At 45.3% G+C, this 19746-nt stretch overlaps 2 protein-coding genes across 2 annotated transcripts in view; both read right to left on the bottom strand.

Annotated features, from left to right (window-relative positions):
- The window catches only part of LOC107124501, a 56061-nt gene extending 52106 nt beyond the window's left edge, over positions 1 to 3955 (bottom strand). The window contains exons 1-2 of the mRNA XM_015427980.1: positions 3523 to 3955; positions 1241 to 1336 (exon numbers count right to left, since the gene is read on the bottom strand). Of these exons, the coding sequence (XP_015283466.1) occupies positions 1241 to 1336; positions 3523 to 3942 (516 nt within the window). The 5' untranslated portion in view covers positions 3943 to 3955. The remainder of the gene's footprint in view (positions 1 to 1240; positions 1337 to 3522) is intronic.
- Positions 3956 to 8996: 5041 nt separating this feature from the next.
- On the bottom strand, positions 8997 to 19376 carry LOC107124521 (E3 ubiquitin-protein ligase TRIM39-like). Its single transcript, XM_015428001.1, has 7 exons — positions 18960 to 19376; positions 14861 to 14956; positions 13273 to 13503; positions 11053 to 11075; positions 10735 to 10850; positions 10244 to 10276; positions 8997 to 9508 (listed from the first exon to the last, which is right to left on the bottom strand). Exons 1-7 carry the CDS (start codon positions 19368 to 19370, stop codon positions 8997 to 8999), a joined length of 1422 nt encoding a protein of 473 aa, XP_015283487.1. The 5' UTR covers positions 19371 to 19376.
- Positions 19377 to 19746: the final 370 nt, after the last annotated feature.

Here is a 19746-nt window from a genome sequence, read left to right as displayed (position 1 = left end):
TAACTCGGATGGGGCACCTGCCCCAAATAACAAGTGTTTGTAAACCCCTGGACATGGGCCTAAGAATTAGGAAGAAAAAGAACATGTCATCAAGTTGCAACCAACTCATGGTGACCCCATCCACAGAACGTTCTGGGCAAGAGATGAGCAGAGGTGACTCGCCATTGCCTTCCTCTGCATAGCAACCCCAGTCTTCCTTGGTTATCCCCCATCCAAGCACTGACTGTGGCCAAAGCTGCTTAGCTCCCAACCTCTGACAAGTCTGGGTGAAGAATGAAAGGATGTACACAAATCATTTTTTAAAAATGCAGATAGCACAAATCAGCTTTGGCTGAGGAGGGGGTGGAGCATATGTGTGCCTAGTAAAATTTACAACAGTCTGGAGGAGTTGGGCAAGGGGGAAAATCCATCTGTATGTGCAAGAAGACCTTGCACCACCCCTGGACATAGAGAAGACTTATTTATTCAGAACATTTATATACTTAGTCTTTCTCCTAACACCGGCAGGATCCAAGGTGTGACTCAGTTGTGAGGGACCCCATTGCTGTGTATCATACTGTTAACACCCTCACAATTAAGAAGAAGAAAAGGAGGAGGAGATTGGATTTATATCCTGCCCTTCACTACCCAAAAGAGTCTCAGAGCAGCTTACAAACTCCATTCTTTTCCCCTCCCCACAAAAGACACCCTGTGAGGCAGGTGGGGCAGAGAGAGCTCTGACAGAAACTGCTCTTTTTCAAGAACAGCTCTGACAGAACTATGGCTTGCCCAAGGTCATCCAGCAGCTGCGAGTGGAGGAGTGGGGAATCAAACCCGGTTCTCCCAGATCAGAGTCCGTGCACTTAACCACTACACCAAACAGTTGGAAGTCTCCACAGGTACCTAGTGTCATAGGGTAGCCATGTTGGTCTACAGTAGAATAATTAGATCCGAATCCAGCAGCACCTTAGAGGTCAACAAGATTTTGGGGGTATAACCTTTCAAGAGTCAAAGCCCCCTTCATCGTTAGAGTCTTCTACTCTACTGGGTTTGATGAAGAGAGAGCTTTGACCTTCAAATGCTCATACCCTGAAACTCCTCTTTGTCTCTAAGGGGCTACTGGTCTCAAATCTAACCATGTCAATACGAGGAGACTGTGCTTTGGTAAACTTGAATTTATTCATTCTCTCCCCAACGTCAGAATAAACAGGTATCCCCCTCACTTCCCGGTTCTTCCTGAACAACATCGATGAGCCCCTACCTGATCAGCCTGGCTTCTGCACTCCAAGTCTTCTTTCGACTCTTTCAGCTTTTCTCTCCTGTACTTCAGAGCTTTCACGTGGGTGTCAATTCGTTTCTGAGCGTAGACCAAAAGACATATTGGGGAAGGCATTTAGGAATCTCCCCCATCCACAAGATTTTGGGAAGACACTCTCTGCTTCGATAGCTTGCAGCCTGATCCCATGCAGATTTACTCCAAGGCAAGTCCCATTGGTTTCCAGGGGGCTCAGTTCCACAGTAAAAGGTTTACTCAGGACTGCAGCCTTACAGTGCAATCCTAAACACAATTACATCCTTCTAAGCCCACTGACTTCATTGAGTGCAACTCTGCTTAGAAGTACAATGTCAAGCTCTCTGTGGAGTCCTGAACTTTAGCTTGGATTTGATTGTCCCCGCCCTCCAAGCAATTACCAAAGATGCATTTAATCAAAAAATCTCAGGAGTCTATGTGTCCACACCGGGCAGTGACGGCACGTGCAATTAAAATGAATATATGTTGTCTTCTCTATCCCCTACAAACATTGTTAGTCCCTTGTCTATATTGAGTAACTGTACATCACTTTGAGCCCACTGGGGAAAGCGATTAATGAATGGAAAGTAGTAGTATTATTACAAAAACTTAAACGATGCCATAGACATGAATCATAAGCAACCTGCACTATGGCTTCCACATATGGTTTCTCACCTAATGTACTTCCCAGTTCATGTGGTGGAAAGTGCCCTCAAGTCCTGTAGTGTTTTCGAGGCAAGCAATGAACAAATGTTGTTTGCCATTGCCTGCCTCTGTGTATTCACCCTGGACTTCCTTGGTGTACTAACCAGGGCTGACCCTGCTTAGTTTCCAAGATCTGACAAGATCGGGCTAGCCTGGGCCATCATCCAGGTCAGGGGGCTCCCCAGTTCTACTTGCACAAAATACTTAGTATCGGTATCATTTATTTGAAACATTCGAAGTGGTTTAGTTATTTTCACCCCCACCCCACACACATACCTTTCTATCAAATGTGTATATAAAATCCATAAAACAATAAACAATTTCAATTACAAAACACTAGTAAAAGGAGAACAAGAAAACCAAAGTCTGATTAGGAGTTCAAACAACAAAGATAGTTACATACACACACACACACCCCGTGCACGCGCGCACACACTTGTACAAATAAGAACAGGAAGCCTGAAATCAAATCATAAAGTAAAACGCAGGGAGAACAAGACGGCCTTTGCCTAGCATCTAAAAGATGACAAGGCACCAGACAACTGTATTTACAGGGGGACTTCCATGGCCAGGGCACACCACCATAAAAATCCTAAATCTAGTAACTACTTGCCTGATTCTCAAAGAAAGCCCACTGACGATAATTAGAGCAGGTAGGCTGGCCCTTATGGCTCACATAGATGACCACATTGCTGAAGGTGAGCTCAGCTGTATTAAGTAGTTACTGAAGAAACAAAAAGGAGTCATGTGGAACCCACTGTGCTAGGCCACTTAACTGATGCACAGGGTTATCTGATGAAAGTCACACGTACCAGAAGCATGTACCAGAATGACAGTGCAACTCACTTTAAGTCCCACTGAACTTTGTGGAATTTATTTCTGAGTGGATGGACATGTGCTGCATGTTATCCTCCAAAGTGCCATGTAGTTTGGAATCCGTCAAAGTTAAGGCAAATCAGATTTGTTCCCCCCTCTGGTCTTTGGTGCTATCTCATTGCCCTCCCCACACCCTGGGGCAGGAGGAAGAACAGGAAGGGAAAGCAGGTATGCCAGGTCTCTATCTTATTAGTGACTTAACAGTGCAATACTATGCAGAGTTACACCAGTGATTAATGGATTGAAATCAATGGGCTTAAACTGGACTAACACAATTGTCAAACTACAGTCCTATGCATGCCCACCAAGGATCAAGCCCTATTGAATTCAGTGGGATTTGCTTCCAAATACAGATGCACAAACCTACTCGCTCCTAAATCCCGCTGAACACACTGGGACTTGCTTCTGAAGACTGCATAGGACAGCACTGCCAGACTGCCACCTGCCTGAATACAGAGTTGCTTCCGAGCAGAGGTGCACAGGGCGCACCCACTATCTAGGAGTCAACCCCACTGAGTACAGGGAGACGGTGCTTCTGGGTGGAGAAGAGATGCACAGGATTATATCCAGTGAGGAAGGCAGCTGTGGATGGTGGTGATAAGGGCCGGGCCGCTTCTGCTCTTCCAAAGGCTCTGCCAGGGGCAAGGCGGGTGCGTGTGTCATCGATCTACCTTGTAATCCTGCGCCGCCTCCTCGATGGGCAGCATGGGGTGGGCCTTATGAGCCCGCGATTCCCTGCAGATGACACAGACGGGCGTCTCGTCCTGCTCGCAGAAGAGCTTGAGGGGCTCCTGGTGCTTCTCGCACAGCCGCTGGCCCGCCAGCGCGTTGGCCGCCTCCAGCCTCAGCCGCTTGGTGACTTCCACGACGTTGCCCAGCTCCCGGTTGGGCCTGAAGCTCCTCTTGCGAGACCAGCGCCTGCACTGGGGGCACGAGGTGTTCTCGTCGTCCGATCTCCCCCAGCACTGCGTGATGCACGCCTGGCAGAAGTTGTGCCCGCAGTCGATGGAGACGGGCTCTTTGAAGAAGCCCAGGCAGATGGAGCAAGTGAGCTCTCGTTGCAGGGTTTCCAAAGAGCTCTCGGTAGCCATGATTGGGGAAAGGGAGGCGAGCGAAAGGGAGGAAGCATGTGGCTCGCTAGGGGGGATCTGATTGGCCGCGGGAGAGAGCTGGGGAGCGGCGGGGGCGTCCCTGACACACGACTGGGGACAGGAGGCTGCTCTAGGGAGGAGCGAAAGGTAAACATGTGGCGCGTGTTTTGGGAGCATCGTGGGTGTGGATTATGAACGGCGGTTAGTTTGTGCATATAGGGTTTGTTTTTTAAATCAATTGCTAGCGCTGTAAACTGAGCGACTTCAGTCTTGGGGGACATTTTTGGTGCTTAAAAAAAATCAGGTTGCCATGTTAAAAGGGGAAAGGCGACCTGAGACTTGCACAAAGACATTCAGAAGTAGAAGTTGCAGTCCCCGGCGTTGTTTTCATCGCGTTGAGTCTAAGGCAGTATGGTGGGATGTCAATAATTTTAATTTTAAAACATTCCCGTGAAGGATCCTGTGGGCTTCTGCTGCTGGTGGCCGGCAAAACCCGTTAGCTGTCCGTGGATTCTCCGAACGCTCAGAAGCTAATAAGGCTGCGGTTACACACGGTGAAGGATCCTGTGGGCTTCTGCTGCTGGCGGCCGGCAAAACCCGTTAGCTGCCCTTCCCCCTCCCGGATAGAGTAGGTCTGTTGACCTAGTCAGTGCCCTGTTTCCGCGCAGCTCGTGTAACGGTTGGGGTCCGTGGGTTCTCCAAACGTTCAGAAGCTAATAAGCCTGCGGTCACACACACGAAATAATCCGCTTTCAATGCACTTTCCAACTGGATTTTTCCAGTTCACACAGTAAAATCCAGTTGGAAAATGCACTGAAAGTGGATTAGCGTGTGTGACCGCAGCCCCCGTACGGATCAAGCTTTTTTTCTGTAGGGTACCGGGACACCAATTCCTATAGGAGGATGAGCTGGTTAACAGGCCAAAGGAACTGTGGCATCCTTCCAACCGGTGTCTGGTTATAAGTTATAACCTTGCATGAGAAAGGAGTTGTGGAGAGACTTGAAAGCAAGAACTTTGCCTTTAGGGGAAGGCCTTTTGAGCGAAAGGAAAGCACAGCAGTTTTTGACTGCTAGCTTGTGGTTGGGGGAGAAATTAGAGAGAAGGACAGAAAGAGAAAAGCAGGTGCAATTGCAAGGAGCAGGAGAGTTGGCAGAAGCACCTAGGACAGGAGTGTGACACTTGTGGCTCTGGTGTTTCACCGTTCTAAGTAAGGCCCATCCTGGCATAGAGAGACTACTGATAAATTCCTAGGAAGCATTCAGGAAGAAATCACTTGTTCTGTCTGCCCGGGCTACTTCACACAGGCTATATCCAGGAAATGTGGACATTGTCTTTGCAAACGCAGTATTAGCCAGTGCTGGAAGAATTCAGATACTCAATGCAAAAAGATATTCCCAGAAATCTCAGGCCCAGCAGGGAGTCAAGAAACATTGTAGTAATGAGCCTTATATATGGACCTGAGAGGCAATCAGATCGCAGAACAGTCAGCATGTGTGTGAGTGACACCAAGATCCTTTGAAACTCTTCTGCAAACAAGATCAAATTGCAGTCTGGGTGATATGCAGGGACAACAAAGCACACCCCATACTTCCCATAGAAGAGGCTGCAGAGGATTGCAAGGTAGGAAATGGCAGTCACTGCCATAATTTTCCCTTTAGAGACTTGTATCAGCTCCACAGTAAAGGCACTGAGATGGAGAGCTCATATGCAGCTGCCTTATACTGAAGGTGACCATTGGTGTATCTAGCTCAGCATTGTCTACTCTGATTGGCAGCAGCCCTGTTGAGGCAAGGTGTGTCTCAGCACTTGTTCCATGAGAGCTTGTAGCTGGAGATGCTGGAGTTGCATCTGGGACCTTCACCCATAAGATATGACCTCTTCCTACCCATTTCATTGAACAGGGACTGTGTATAAGATTAAGCTGAAAGTTGTGGGTGAAGGACTGGGGAAAGATGGAGTTGGGTTGAGCTTACTGTGTAGCAGAGGAGTCTTTCTTGATTAGAAACTAATTGCAGGCCATGTGCATACCCTGAAGCAAAGGAGAAACAACATCAAGATATCAAGAGGCCGCAGAGAAGAGATGCCTGGTGGATCGGGTGGGCATACATAAGCATGAAGTTTCCATATACCTGGCCCAAAATGATATGAAAATGATTCCAAGCATGGGATCAGAGTGCAACGCACAGCCTGGCCTAAAAGGATAAAATGGGTACCAGCCAGAGGATACCAACCAGCCAAAGACCAGGCTGGACATACTATTTAGAAAGTGTGAGAGTGACTGACCCACTAACATTCTCCTCCCCACCCTAAAGAGATGCATAAGACAATGGATCTCCCAAAACAGATTGCCTCACCTTGGATTAACCTTGCCTACCTTGAATTAATCCTATCATCACCCAGCCTCATTTTCCTCACCTATTCACTTTAATTAAGCTACACTTAACAAACCTGGTAGATTCTCCTATCTGGTAATCTCAGGGTCATCAAGCAGCTATTAGCACCTATAATTACACCTCAGGTAAAACCATCAAGCGTCTCCCAAAACATTGTCTATCTCTGGAACAGCCATCAAGTTATTGTTTTGGGGGCAGATACATCAGCATAGCCCCAGGTAGCATTTTACTCTGTATCAAGTGCACCTAGACAGTGTGTGTGTGTTCTCGGCATTGTACCTCACACCCCCACTTGCGTGGGCGCCTTCTCCTCCGTGAAATGCTGGTCCTTTCACTGCTGCTTCCACGGACCTCTTTGTCTAGATTGGTAAATATCACCTTTCTGAAATCGCTTTCTCCCCACTCCTCCCTATTTTTCTCTTAGCCTTGTATGTGTTTTAAGTGTGTTTAGTGCGTATGGTTTGCTTTTTTATTTCTCTTTCAATAAAAACTTTTCCGGGTGAACATCTGCCTGGTTTATTTCAAGAGTTCTCCAAGGGAAAAATCCCTGTTAACATTGGTAGACATCCTGGTTACCCACCTCTTGCTTTGTCTCCTTTCAGCTTATTTCCACAATTAATTAGGAGACTGCCTATTTGGGTAACTTCCCCCCCTCCCAAGAGCAAGACCCAACTGCTTTGGTATAAATTTCCTCATCTCCCCTTTAGAACGTTCTGTACCCTGCTCTTCTTTTTTAATTTGGAGAGAATCTCCAAAATTGAAGCAATGTGAGGCTACTTAATAGTAGATCTAGCAATGAAGTAATCTTTCATCTATAGACATGGTCAAATATGAAATGGAGAAAGTGGTACAACTGGGAACATGGCCCCAAAAGGCTAGTATTTGTTATAGCTCCCTCTTATAGGCTCATGATACAATAGTAAGACAATTGCCAAGTTAATGTAGGACCAAAAAAGGAGTCTTATAGTAACAATCAATTGACCCAAGGCATAGGAATACTTTGACGCTGATTAGTTGTTTGCACCTGTATCTTCTGGACCAAAATTGGAAGGCATGCAGTAGCAACATCATTCAGCACACATGCACCTGACCATGACACAAGGCTAGACTCCAGGAGGTCTCATAAACATTCCTATGCCTTGGGTCAATTGATAGGTACTATAAAACTCCTTTTTTTGTATATTGTATCATGAGCCTATATGTACAAATACTGCTTGACCACTGAAGAAGGCCTGTTAGGGATGAAACGCATTGGGTCGCAATGGTCCCTACATGTGTACATTGTATACTTTTATTCTGTAATGAGGCTACAATTGGGGCCATAAATGTTTTTAACCATTTGATAATAAATACATGTATTTTTGTTAATATTCAGATTATACATATTGTTTTTAGTAATTGGCCCTAGAATTCGCTTGTAACTAACCTTTAGCAATGTGCACCTTCCCATCCAGATGGCATGATAACGTGCTTGGACTCCACTCTTCCCCAAAGATTATAGCAAACTGATGACAAATGGAAAATTGGAGCAAGATGTCATGTAGATGCTCCCCCCACTCCCATGTGGATGCCGAAACAGTAAAACCTCTATGTGGAAGCAGCCTAGAAGGGATGTCTCGGACATGTCCAAGGAATACAAGAAGCATTTTAATGCTGAAACTAAGAATCCAAACCATTGAAGGGATAACGAGCTCAGCTTTCAGTGTAAGGTGAAAGGCATAATTCAAGATTATATGGTTAATCAGATAATGTGGCTGACAAACAGTTATACACTTGTGGAATGTTTTATCATTACAACTGATACGACTGGTCTCATCAAAAATAGTAGTAATGAGCCAACAGTGACTGAGAACACAGGTGCATATTATCTAGTCCATGCTATCTAACAATATACCGGTAAAAGTAATCTTGTAGGTATGTTAAAAGTAATGGAAAGAAACCAGTTGAGACAGTGAGCTCCAATTAAGTGGGATTGTAGACTATGTTAGAGATGGTTGTAACTACAAGGTAAACTGTCAAGCGTACATAAATATGAAAACTTTAGAACCGAGCACAACTTCTTTCTTTTACTCCCTCTGCTTGAAGCTCATCTCAGCTGTGAATCTGACTGAGTAAGCTGAATGTTTGGATTCAGCAACAGCTCTCTCACTTTATAATTACCTATGTAAAACTAACTGATATTTTGTATTCTTTTTAAGGTGAAGGTATTGTATATAATTATTAATAAGGGGGAGATGGATACAAAGATACTCTGATAGTACTGTGGTTGCATTATTAGACCCTCTGTGAATCCAGGATCGTTGCTGTTGTCAGGAGTTTAGTAACCAGGTAGAGGGAAGATAAATAGAAGTCCGTGACATCTTACATGCAAAACTTTGTCTTGATGAAACTTGGCTAAAAGGCCATTAGCAGCAATTGGCCCTATCAGTTTATAATGTTATATGTAATCACCCCCTTGGGTCTGCTTTAAAACTGGAGCAACTGCCACTCTTTAATTCCCAACCAGTAAAACCAATTTCAGGCCCCCCCTTTACTCCCACTTCACAAGCATGCACTGAACTGTGGGTTTAATCCTCCCCCTTTGCCCATCATGATTGTATGATATCTCAGTTAAAGATGTTAACTGATCTGCCTCAATTGATCTCCAACAGGTGCATCCCTCAGCCATCGAGTGTCAGCTGGGAAAGCAGCACTTTAAAAAAGGGGAAGATCATCTCTCCAGCAAATGAAACCGATGGGAAAGTGAAGACCGAATCCTTCGTGTCAGCGTTTAGAAAGGCGACCTGCCCTCTCTCGTAGTCCACAGACACCCGGATCTTCCTGGGAGTGCAGCTGAGAGACAGTGGCGTCACGGGGGCAGTGAGAGCCTGGTATTGACCAAAATCTCCCTGCAAGGCCCAGATCCCTTCCTCTGGGGTCAGCTTGAGCTCAAGCTTTCTCCCCACAGACCCTCTGGCTACTCCTACAGCCCAGATGCCTCCATCCTCTACATTGACTTCCCAGTAATGTCGCCCGGAAGTGAATCCTTCTGAAGCCAGCACACAGCAAGAGGATTTAAATCGTTTTGTGTTAGGTGTGACATCAGTCCTGGTGACGTCCCATCTGGCGCTTTTCCGGTCCTTAGAAATTATAACTTGGGGGTTTGCTGTATCTGGATCCAGGGTTATGTTGACTACAGAAGGGGAGAGAGAGAGAAAGGAAGGGAACTAAAATTCTGTAAGGAGAGACCACTTTTCTGCGTTCTAACTAGAAGTAGATTATCTTGGGAGGGTACATACGAAGGTTAAATTTACGCCACATGTCTGTGCACTATAAGAAAGTCATACTGCAGGTTGCACAGGTGACACAAGAATCCCAAGGCTCTTTCTGTCATAATGAGCTAGCCTGGTTTGGTTCAGAACTTTCTGTATCAAATCCCTTGACCAAGGGCCGGGTTTAGGGGACAGCCAGCATAGATGGGCCAAGATAAGGTGATATAATCACTATGAACCACTCCAGTCAACATCCCAGCTGCAGCATTCTGCACCAATTTAAAGTTTCTGAACACTTTTCAAGGGCAGCCCCATACAGAGTGCATTGCAGTAATCTATCTAGATGTAACCCGGGCATGCACCACATTTGGGATTTGCACCTCAAATAATCACTCCCTTGCAGAATCAGACATATCTTCTCCAGTGTTCCCTCTAAGCTGAGTTAGTGTGAGCTAGCTCACAGTTTTTTAGCCTGTGGCTCACACATTTTTGTCTTAGCTCAGGAAGGATGGCTCCAGAGCAAACTAATTTATGCAGGAGCCAAATTGCTCGCTCACAACTTTAATGTCAGTAGCTCACAAAATAGAATTTTTGCTCACAAGACTCCACAGCTGAGAGGGAACATTCTTCTCTCAAGTGTTAGACTAGATACCTACCCCATTCTGTTCCCATTTCTGATGGCAGAGTATCTAAGGGAAGAAGAGGAGAGATGTGTCATTTGTAAGCAGTGGTTCAATTCTGAGATGAGGTATCTTAATGCTTCTAAGCCATGTTGTCTGAGCTGGGAGCCCTGTTTGCCCCTTCAGCCCAGATGCATCAGAAGGGTCTTTTTTGTGTTGGGGTGCAATGGGGAGGAAATTGACAGAGATACCAGAAGGGACAGAAGGAGAGAACTGGTTATAAATCAAGAATGAATCTCTATACACTTATCAAAAGCTCAATAAATCAGTTAGAGAATTTAAACAACATTTATAATGTTTGTATATTCAGTGCTTGACAAGAATTTCAAAAAGAACAGTCAATGAAGATTTTGATTTATTTTAAATATTCATATACAGTGGTCTCTCTGTCAAGTCACTCATGGAGGCTTCTGACACAAAATTCAGTACAGAACAGGCCAATCTATGATGAAGCCAAACTTCAGTACCTTTGAGGTTGTTCAGGATTTCTGCAAGAGCAACGTTCCTCTCAGAGAATTTGCCTAATCTCTTTTCCACCTTGACCGGCATTTCCTCAGGTGGCTGAAATGGCTTCTTATCAAACCTGCAAAGAGCAAAATCATTTTCATTGTGCCAGAATTTTGAGATAGTAGTAATTTTAATTAGCGCTGCCAAAAAATGCTGCTGGACAGCTGGTACCAGATAGAAGCTGGGGCTTCTCAGTTAGCAAAACAAACCACCTCTGTTAGAATGAAGGTGGGCATCCTTCAGGGGGAAAGTGCCTCAGGTCACAGGGTGCCACATACCTGCACAAGGTGTTTTTGATATCCTAGAAAGAAAAAGAAGAAATGTGGATAGGGAGAGAAAGCATGTCATGAGAATCAGCTATTCTAACCACTTTCTCAGTATCATAGATACATACGGGAAACCAGAGTAACGACTACACGCTACCTATTGTTGGGGGGAAATAATACCAGTGGGATAATGTCGAATGTGGTGGAAATGTGAAAAGTGTGTACATTTGGTTTGTGGGATCACAAGAAGAGGCAGCACTTAAATGCAGTAAATGGAATGTCTGATCATTGGGGCGGGGGTATTTTATGTGTGTCATGGCTGACTTCTGGCGACCCCTAGTGCAGCTTGGAGGCAAGGGACATTCAGAGAGGTGGCTTTATTGCCTGCCTCTGTATTACGGCCAGTGTTCCCTCTAAGCTGAGTTAGTATGAGCTAGCTCGCAGTTTTTTAAGCTTCTGGCTCACACATTTTTGTCTTAGCTCAGGAAGGACGGCTCCAGAGCAAACTAATTTATACAGTAACAAATTGCTTGCTCACAACTTTAATGCCAGCAGCTCACAAAGTAGAATTTTTGCTCACAAGACCCCCCCCCCCAGCTCAGAGGGAGCATTGATTATGGCCCTGGTATTCCTTAGAGATCTTCCATCCAAGTACTTGCTAGGGTCGTTCTCGCTTAGCTTCCAAGATCTGACGAGATTGGGCTTGCCTGGGCTATCCAGGTCAGGGCGAATGTCTGATAATATTGGTGTGCATTCTACCACTCCCCTGAGCAGAATTTGACATCTTCCTCCAACTTAAGTGGTTCTTCCTCTAGTGGAAGAGTCACTTAAGTCTGAGGAATTTTCCTTAGGCTAGATGTGCTTCCTGCATCCTAAGGTAGGATACATGCCAGTTTCGTGTATTTATACAAGAGTTTCTGCAAACTGTACAAACATTTCACATGCATTGTCTGTGTTATCAGTAAAATAATTTGTCTGTGTTTAAAACCCAAAAGGTCAAAAACAGCAACAAAAAAAGTTCTGTATACAGTAATACAGAAATAGACAAGTACCGACAACTCTACAGTAAACATCAGTGGGGCAAGATTCAGAATAAGCTACCCCTGGGTGTACTTCACAGGGATAATTAAAGTAAATGACTTTGGTGGCAGAGAAGTGCAAGCAGTTGAACCAGTTTCTAATAAAGCATATAGGCTGCCAAGGTAAACAATGATGCCCTGCCATGCCACTCAATACACCCCCCCCCCCCGGTCGTCAAGTCATAGCCCATTTATGGCAACCCCAGTCAGGGTTTCAAGGCAAGATACATTCGGAGGTGGTTTGCCACTGCCTGCCTCTGCACAGCAATCCTAAAATTCCTTGGTCTCCCATCCAAATACTGACCAAGGCTAACCCTGCTTAGCTTCCAGGATCTGATGAGGGCAGGTTAGCATGGGCTATTCAAGTCAAGGCTCTCAATCCTACAAGGCTGAAAAGTAAAGAGTTGCATAGAAGGAAGGATTTCACAAGCTGCATCACAGGGCTGCAGTGGCAGGAGATGCTACATCTAGGGGCTTTGGGGTGGGTCCAATCAGCTTTTCCACTCAATCCCACCTGACTCCCCTCCTTACTACAACCCCTGTCTGTCATGGCTTTTGTCCATGAGGGTCTCATGATCTTCGGCACAACCATTTTTGGGTGTTCAAAGGGGACACTTCCTTATTTTCATCAGTGGCAAAGCTTGTTCGATCAACATCATTATCTCTCTTCTATGCATAACAGAGGAGCTCTCTCAAACAGCTGGATGTGTGAGCCCTAGAGGTTGCTCAAAGTTTCTTCTAACCCGTGGCTGGCCACCTTTTCTACCTCTCACTCTATTAGCTCTGTCTGGTTTTAATTGTTTTGGTGATGGGTTTCTTGTTTGCTGTAATGGTTTGTAAGACACAATTTTATTATGTACGTTTTTATCTGTTGCCAGCCTTGGTGGCCCTTATGAGGGCAGACAGGTGGTGTCTACATTCTGTAAAAGGAAGCATAAAATAAAATAAAAACACGGCATGGAGACAACACCCCTTTTATTTTGTCTGTGATGATGTATGTTCTTGATATGTCTTGTCTATATATCCATCTGACTTCTGTCTGACAAAGTAAGCATTAAGCAATAATATTTTGGGATTTCATAACTGTTGTTTATGCTTCATGTGCTTTGCACAACTCTTTTACACATTTCCAAAGAAACGTGCGGGGGCTTACCTGCAGGAATTCACTATCTGGCTGTTCACACTTCTCTTCTACTTCACTGATGAGGGCCCCAAGAGAGCCAATTTCCTCTGAAAATGCTGCGCCATGTTCCTTCTGATGCTTGGTGATCTCCCTCTCCAGTTCCTTCAGCTGAGCCAGCAGGAGTTGCTCCTGTTCCTCCAGGAAGTGGTGCAGTTGCTCGAACTGAGACACGATTTTCTGCCTCTCGGCTTCTGCTTGCCTCTGTAATGCAGGGATGGAAAGAGGGAAAGTAAAGAGAGACCTTTCAGGATGCCACTGGGGCTAAGTTAAGTTTTCTGTCCCTGGTGACTCCAGACACGGAGAACGGACCTTGCTTCTGTCAGGCTAGTTCCAACTCCCCATCCTAAATTCTCTTTCTGGGTCAAACTAAGGACCGAACTACATCATACAAATTTCCTTGGTATGCTCCAAGTCAGATTGACAGGTGTGGTCTGAGAGTTCCATGCTTCCCGGGCATGGGTCCAATTTGGATCATGACCATGGCACATGGGGAAAGGGGAGCTTAGACTTTCCCTTACATGTTATTTTTCCCCAGCAGGACTACACGGTGACTCCCTGGAGCTTTTACAGGCTAGAAAAATGGCACCTGGCAGGAGATCCCCCCTCCCTTCTCCCTATATGCTGCAGTCCCAATCCAAATTGAAGTGCCCCCCTGGGAAGCACCTGAACTCCCAAACCACATCAGTTCACCTGACCAGGAGACGTACCTGGGAAAAGCATACTACGTGCAAAATGCTGGTAACTAGGATGGAAGGATAAAGGCATCTATGTTATCACACCCAGGTCCCATTTGTGAACATGATAAAAAGTAGTCTGCTATAAACACAGACATAGGAATAGACTTTTTTGTGCCTCCCACTGGCTCTTGTTAGATCATTCTGAAATATGACAGTGTTCTGAAAATGCAGGTTCCTACTCGTTATGTCTGCAGCGAAAAGCCTGAATGAATGATGTTATATAGGATCAGAAAAATAATATTTCCAGTTTGCGTAAGTGTATCTATTCACTTTGGAGTTTATGCTAGATCCCATGCACGTGGTTTAATGGTTGAATATACAACCAGTGGTACAGGAGAGAATACTAGGGAAAAAGATGTACTGTTTGGAGCAGGGGTTTTGTACATGTGTTTGGATTTTGCCATTCATGGTGATCTTGCAATTTCCCTGCTGTGAGGACTACCAGAGGATCAGTGCAATACACAGAGTGGATACCATGTGCTGTGAGTGCTACATAGATACAGCCAAGATCCAATCACACACACAATCATGTATGTTAGGGTTGCCAACCACCAGGTGGAGCCTGGTCTCTCACAAAATTATTACTGATCTCCAGACTGCAGAGATCAGTTCCCCTTGAGAAAATGACTGCTTTGGAGGATGGACTCCATGTCATTTAACCCTGTTGAGGTCCTACCCCTCCCCAAACACCACCCACCCCACTCTCTACCCCCAAAACTCTAGGAATTTCCCAACCAGGAGCTGACAACCCTATAGCATGTTTGGACACATCCATGCCCACCTATACGTTGCTAGTCTATAATATTGGACTGTAAATTTACCAGATATTCCTGATGTCTAAGATCTCCAGTCAGTTTTAATCCCAGAAGTTTTTCTCTCTCTTCCTTCACACTCTGGAGTTTGCTCTGGATTTCTTTCTAAACAGAGAGAAACTGACTTTAAGATATTTTCATTATTATCATTATTGTTCAGACTTTTTTCCACAGTAGGTTACATCTCATTTAACAAAACAGCATGTAGACAACCACTGCTTCCCTACTGTGGTATGAGTTTGTGCAATCTCTTAAATCCACACAACAAGACTTGCCATCGATCAGACTTCCTCATCTAGTTTCTAAAGAAATCAGACATTTTCCTTTAGTATAGTATATTGTGGAATGGCCTTCTGAAGGCAATGTACTCCCTTATCCTTCCAAAAGGCATGTAAAATAATCCTTTTTCAATGGGATTTTTGATGAAGTGAAAATCATACTGATGTTGTAAATGTAGTTTCTGGTGAAAACTGATAAATTCTTATGATTAACATTTGTTCTAGTTCTTATGCTTGATGGAATATGGGTTTTTTGGGGGGTGAAGGGTTGTTTAATTCTTTTGGGGGTGGGGTTGTTTCCTTTTTTAAGATGCTTTGATCTCTTTCTAAATAGGCGGGGTATAACTTTTAAATAAATAAATAATCAACAGATGAATTTAAAATATCACACTGGTCACAAAACAAGAGGCATAAAAAACCCCCAGAGCAATAACCCTCTTCCCTACCCCTTTTTACCCTCAGCATCAGACATCACCCCAGCTTATAACATCAAAGCAGGAGGGTCTCTCTGCAGAAAAGCAGCAACTTGATGGATATTGAATTCTTTTAACTGTGTTTCTGGTTAGTCTTTCACAAAAATTAACCTTTGCACACTGATCACTCATAAGAACATAAGGGCAATGCCGGATCAGACCAAAGGCCCATCTAATACAGCATTCTGTTCCCACAGTGGCCAACCAGCTGCCTCTTGGAAGCCCACAAACAGGAAGACAGCAACAGCACCATCCTTTCTGTGCTCCCCACCAACTGATTTAAAAAGGCATACTACCTCTGGTACTGGAGATAGTAGCTATCCATCATGATTAGTAGCCATTGATAGCCCAGCCCTCCATGAATTTGCCCATTCCCCTTCTAAAGCCTTCCAAGTTGGAGCCATCACCACATCATGTAGCAGTGAGTTCCACAGTTTTAACTATGCGCTGTGTGAAGAAGTACTTCCTTTCATCTGTCCTGAATCTCCCCCCCCCCTTCAGCTTCAGTGGACAACTTCAGATTCTAGTAGAGAGAGAGGGAGAAAAGCTTCTCCCTGTCTGCTCTCTCCACACCAGGCATTATTTTGTATATCACTATCATATCTCCCCCTTTTTAAAAGCTGAACAGCCTTCAGTGTCTTAATCGATCCTCATAGGGCAGTTGCTCTAGCCCCCCCATCATTTTTGCTCTTTTCTGCCAGGCTGACCATGGCCAGGGCCTTTTCTGTGGCAGCTCCGTGCTGGTGGAATGAGTTCTCCGAGGACATCAGGGCCCTGCAGAATTTATTACAGTTTCACAGGGCCTGCAAGATGGAGTTTTTCCACCAGGCATTTGATTGAGGAGCCGCACTTAACATCAGAACCTTGCCCTGGAATCTATCAAAGGCTATTGTACTGTGCTGTTCTTAACACACTATGGGCTAGACAGTTGTCCTATAAGCTAACACTGACTGGACACCTATTATGGATAACGTTTAAAAACTATGTTTCGTCACCACAGATGCAATATTTATATGTAATATTTATATCGCACCTTAGAATTGTTTTAACTTGTTTTTAAATGTGTTCAAATTTTATTGTAAGCTGCTCTGAACCTGCCTTGGCGGGGAGGGCGGGGTATAAATCAAATCAATAAATAAATGAACAATCTTTTCGAGCTCCACAGTATCTTTTTTCAGGTCCAGTGACTAGAACTGTACACAATATTCCAAGTGTGTCTCGCCATAGATTTGTATAAAGGCAGTACAATAGTGGCAGTTTTATCTCTATTCCTTATCTAATCATAGCCAGCATCAGATTTGCCTTTTTCACAGCAGCCATACTGTGGGTTGACATTTTCATTGAGCTACCCACTACCACCCCAAGATCCTTTTCTTGGTGTCTTGCTGCCATCTCAGATCCCATCAGCGTTTATGAGAAGACATATAAACTGGAGAACCCTGCAGTATTCTAGAATATACAGTTTCAAACAGATGTGTGACTTGTTCCCCCCATCAAAATTAGAAAAAAAAACTCCTGTCAGCAAAGATAAAATGGGGATAGAAAAGAATCCGGTGGTGTCTAACACTGAGAGACTTGGTTATTCAAGGGCATAGCATGGGAGATAGAAGTCCAAAGACCAGAATATTTTAGGACCCTTCCTTAAATTTTCAGCTGGGGGGGGGCTTTAACTTTTGAAATAGGAGGCAAAGTGTACAGGCTGTTTTCTAGTCAGTTACTCCACCAAAAATACACCTGCTCTTACCTATCAGCATTCTGGTTAATGAGTCGAAAGCCAGTGGAATGTTTGGCAAATATTGGGGGGGGCATTAAAAAGTAATTTAACTTTATATTATAATAATTCAGTCAATAAAACCACTGCAACCAAACCATCACAGAACATTTGCATTTAAGTTTTTGCTGTTTTGCGAGGATTTTCAGTGTCTGGGTCTACACATGCAGCAGAATGAGGTGGCAGCGTGCTGAAGTGATAAAGGGGGCTCTACCACTGCAGACTGTAGGTGAGGGGCTGCACATTTCCTGTACTCCCCTACATTAATGATTCCCTGGAAGTAGGAAACCAGCCTAGGTCACAAAGGACTGAGCCAGAATTTTGCTCCTTGATATGTTACTTTTTATTTGCAGGGAATTTGTACATGGGGCAGCGTTAAAAATGTGACCGCAGTTTGACGTGGTACAGCATGTTTTACCACCTTGCGGAATGCAGAATTCATTGCCATGGGCCCTAGTGATGGTCAATAGTTTAGTCAAATTTAAGAGGGGGTTGGACCAATTTGTGGAAAAGAGGACCATCAATGGCTAATACCGTAATGATGACTAAATAGAATCTCCATGTTCGGAGGCAGTAACCCTCTGAATGCCAGTGCTGGGTGGGGGCAACAACGGAGAGACTTCGGCTTCCCTGTCCTGCTTGAACTTGTAGGTCATCTGGGGCTATCAGGTTGGCCACTGTGTGGAACAGTATACTGGAATGGGTGGATTGCTGGTCTGATCCAGCATGGTTGCTCTTATATTTACCTCAGAATTCTGCCACTGCAGTTTGCCCCATACAGATCAGCCTCCAATTCAAACTCACGCATACTCCCACCACCACACACACAATATTTCTGTCTAAATCTGACCTTGCACTCAAAGAAAGGGGGAGGACAGGTGAAGGGAAAGAACCAACTAGCTGAGGGGCAGCTGCCTTGCTTTCTGTTGTACTGGGGCTGCATTCACGCATACAAAATAATCCACTTTCAATGCACTTTCCAACTGGATTTTGCCAGTTTAGTAAAATCTAGTTGGATAGTGCACTGATTGAAAGTGTATTACTTAGTGGGTGTGTGACCACAGCCTAGGAAAGCCAAAACTCTCTGAACCGTATCTGGCTTTCAAAGGGGCAAACCTAACCTACAGCAAACCCAGAATGCTTGCCAAGATGCCTCACAGTTATCTGGAGAGGAGCTGGGGAACTGGCTCTGTTTGGCTTACAGAAGGTCCCAGGTTCAAACACACACACACACATTCCGTTAAAAGGACCAGGCAGTAGGTGATGTGAAAGACCTCAGCCCGAGACAGGGTTACCAACCTCCAGGCGATAGCTGGAGATCTCCCGCTATTACAGCTGATCTCCAGGTAACAGGTATCAGTTCACCTGGTGAAAATGGCCACTTTGGAAAGTGGACTCTATGGCATTATACCCCATTAAAGCCCTTCTCCTCCCCAAACCCTGCCCTCCTCAGACTCCACCCCCAAAATCTCCAGGTATTTCCCAACCCTAGCCTAAGACTCTGAAGAGCCACAGCCATTCAGAGTTGACAAGGCAGACCTTGATGGACCATCGGTAGTACAAGGCAGGCAGCTTCATGCGTGTACCTTATAATCCTGAGCCGCTTCCTCAATAGGAAACACAGCGTGGCTTCTGTGTGCCCGGGACTCCCGGCAGATATAACAGACCAGGTCCTCTTCCTCGCTGCAGAACAGCTTCAGAGCCTCCTGATGCTTCTCGCACATCTTTTCCCCTCCGGCCCCTTTCAAGCCTTGCCGATTGAGCCGCTTGGTTATTTCCACCACATTGCCCAGCTCCCGGTTGGGCCTGAAATTCCTCTGCAGGGCAGTTTCCCTGCACTGAGGGCAAGAGAAATTCGTGTTCCGTTCTTTCCAGCACAGGGTGATGCAGCTCCTGCAGAAGCTGTGCCCGCAGGGGATGGACACGGGATCCTGGAAATACTCCAGGCAGATGGAGCAAGTGGCTTCTTTGTGGAGGCTTTCCACGGGGTTCTCCATGGTGGCCCTGACTTCCCCGGCCGGGTTCAATTCTCTTTCGTCATCCCGGCTGATTGGCTGAGCCAGAGAGAGGATTACGGCTGAGTGCTCCAGCTGCTGAGGAATGTAACCCTCTGTGTACTGCAGGAGGGCCTGAAAGAGAGGCACAATCTGGCGAGGGGAAATCAGCTGTTTAGTAGGGCACACAAGCTGGAGAGCTGCAAGGAATTGTGGGTGGGCGTCGATTTGAGAAACCCCTTCCCTCAAATCAAATCTTTCCGTCTAGGAGCTTGAGGAGTCTTATTGGCCCTGATCCTCCCTGCAACTGGTGCTCAGCTGCTCTCAACATTCCATCCTTGTGGAAGCATTTTTGCAGTGCCCATCAGGCCAGGTTTTA

This window comes from Gekko japonicus, unplaced genomic scaffold (genome assembly GCF_001447785.1).
Source record: "Gekko japonicus isolate JY-2015 unplaced genomic scaffold, Gekko_japonicus_V1.1 scaffold1007, whole genome shotgun sequence".
NCBI lineage: Eukaryota > Metazoa > Chordata > Lepidosauria > Squamata > Gekkonidae > Gekko > Gekko japonicus.
This window is presented reverse-complemented; position numbering and strand designations above follow the sequence as displayed.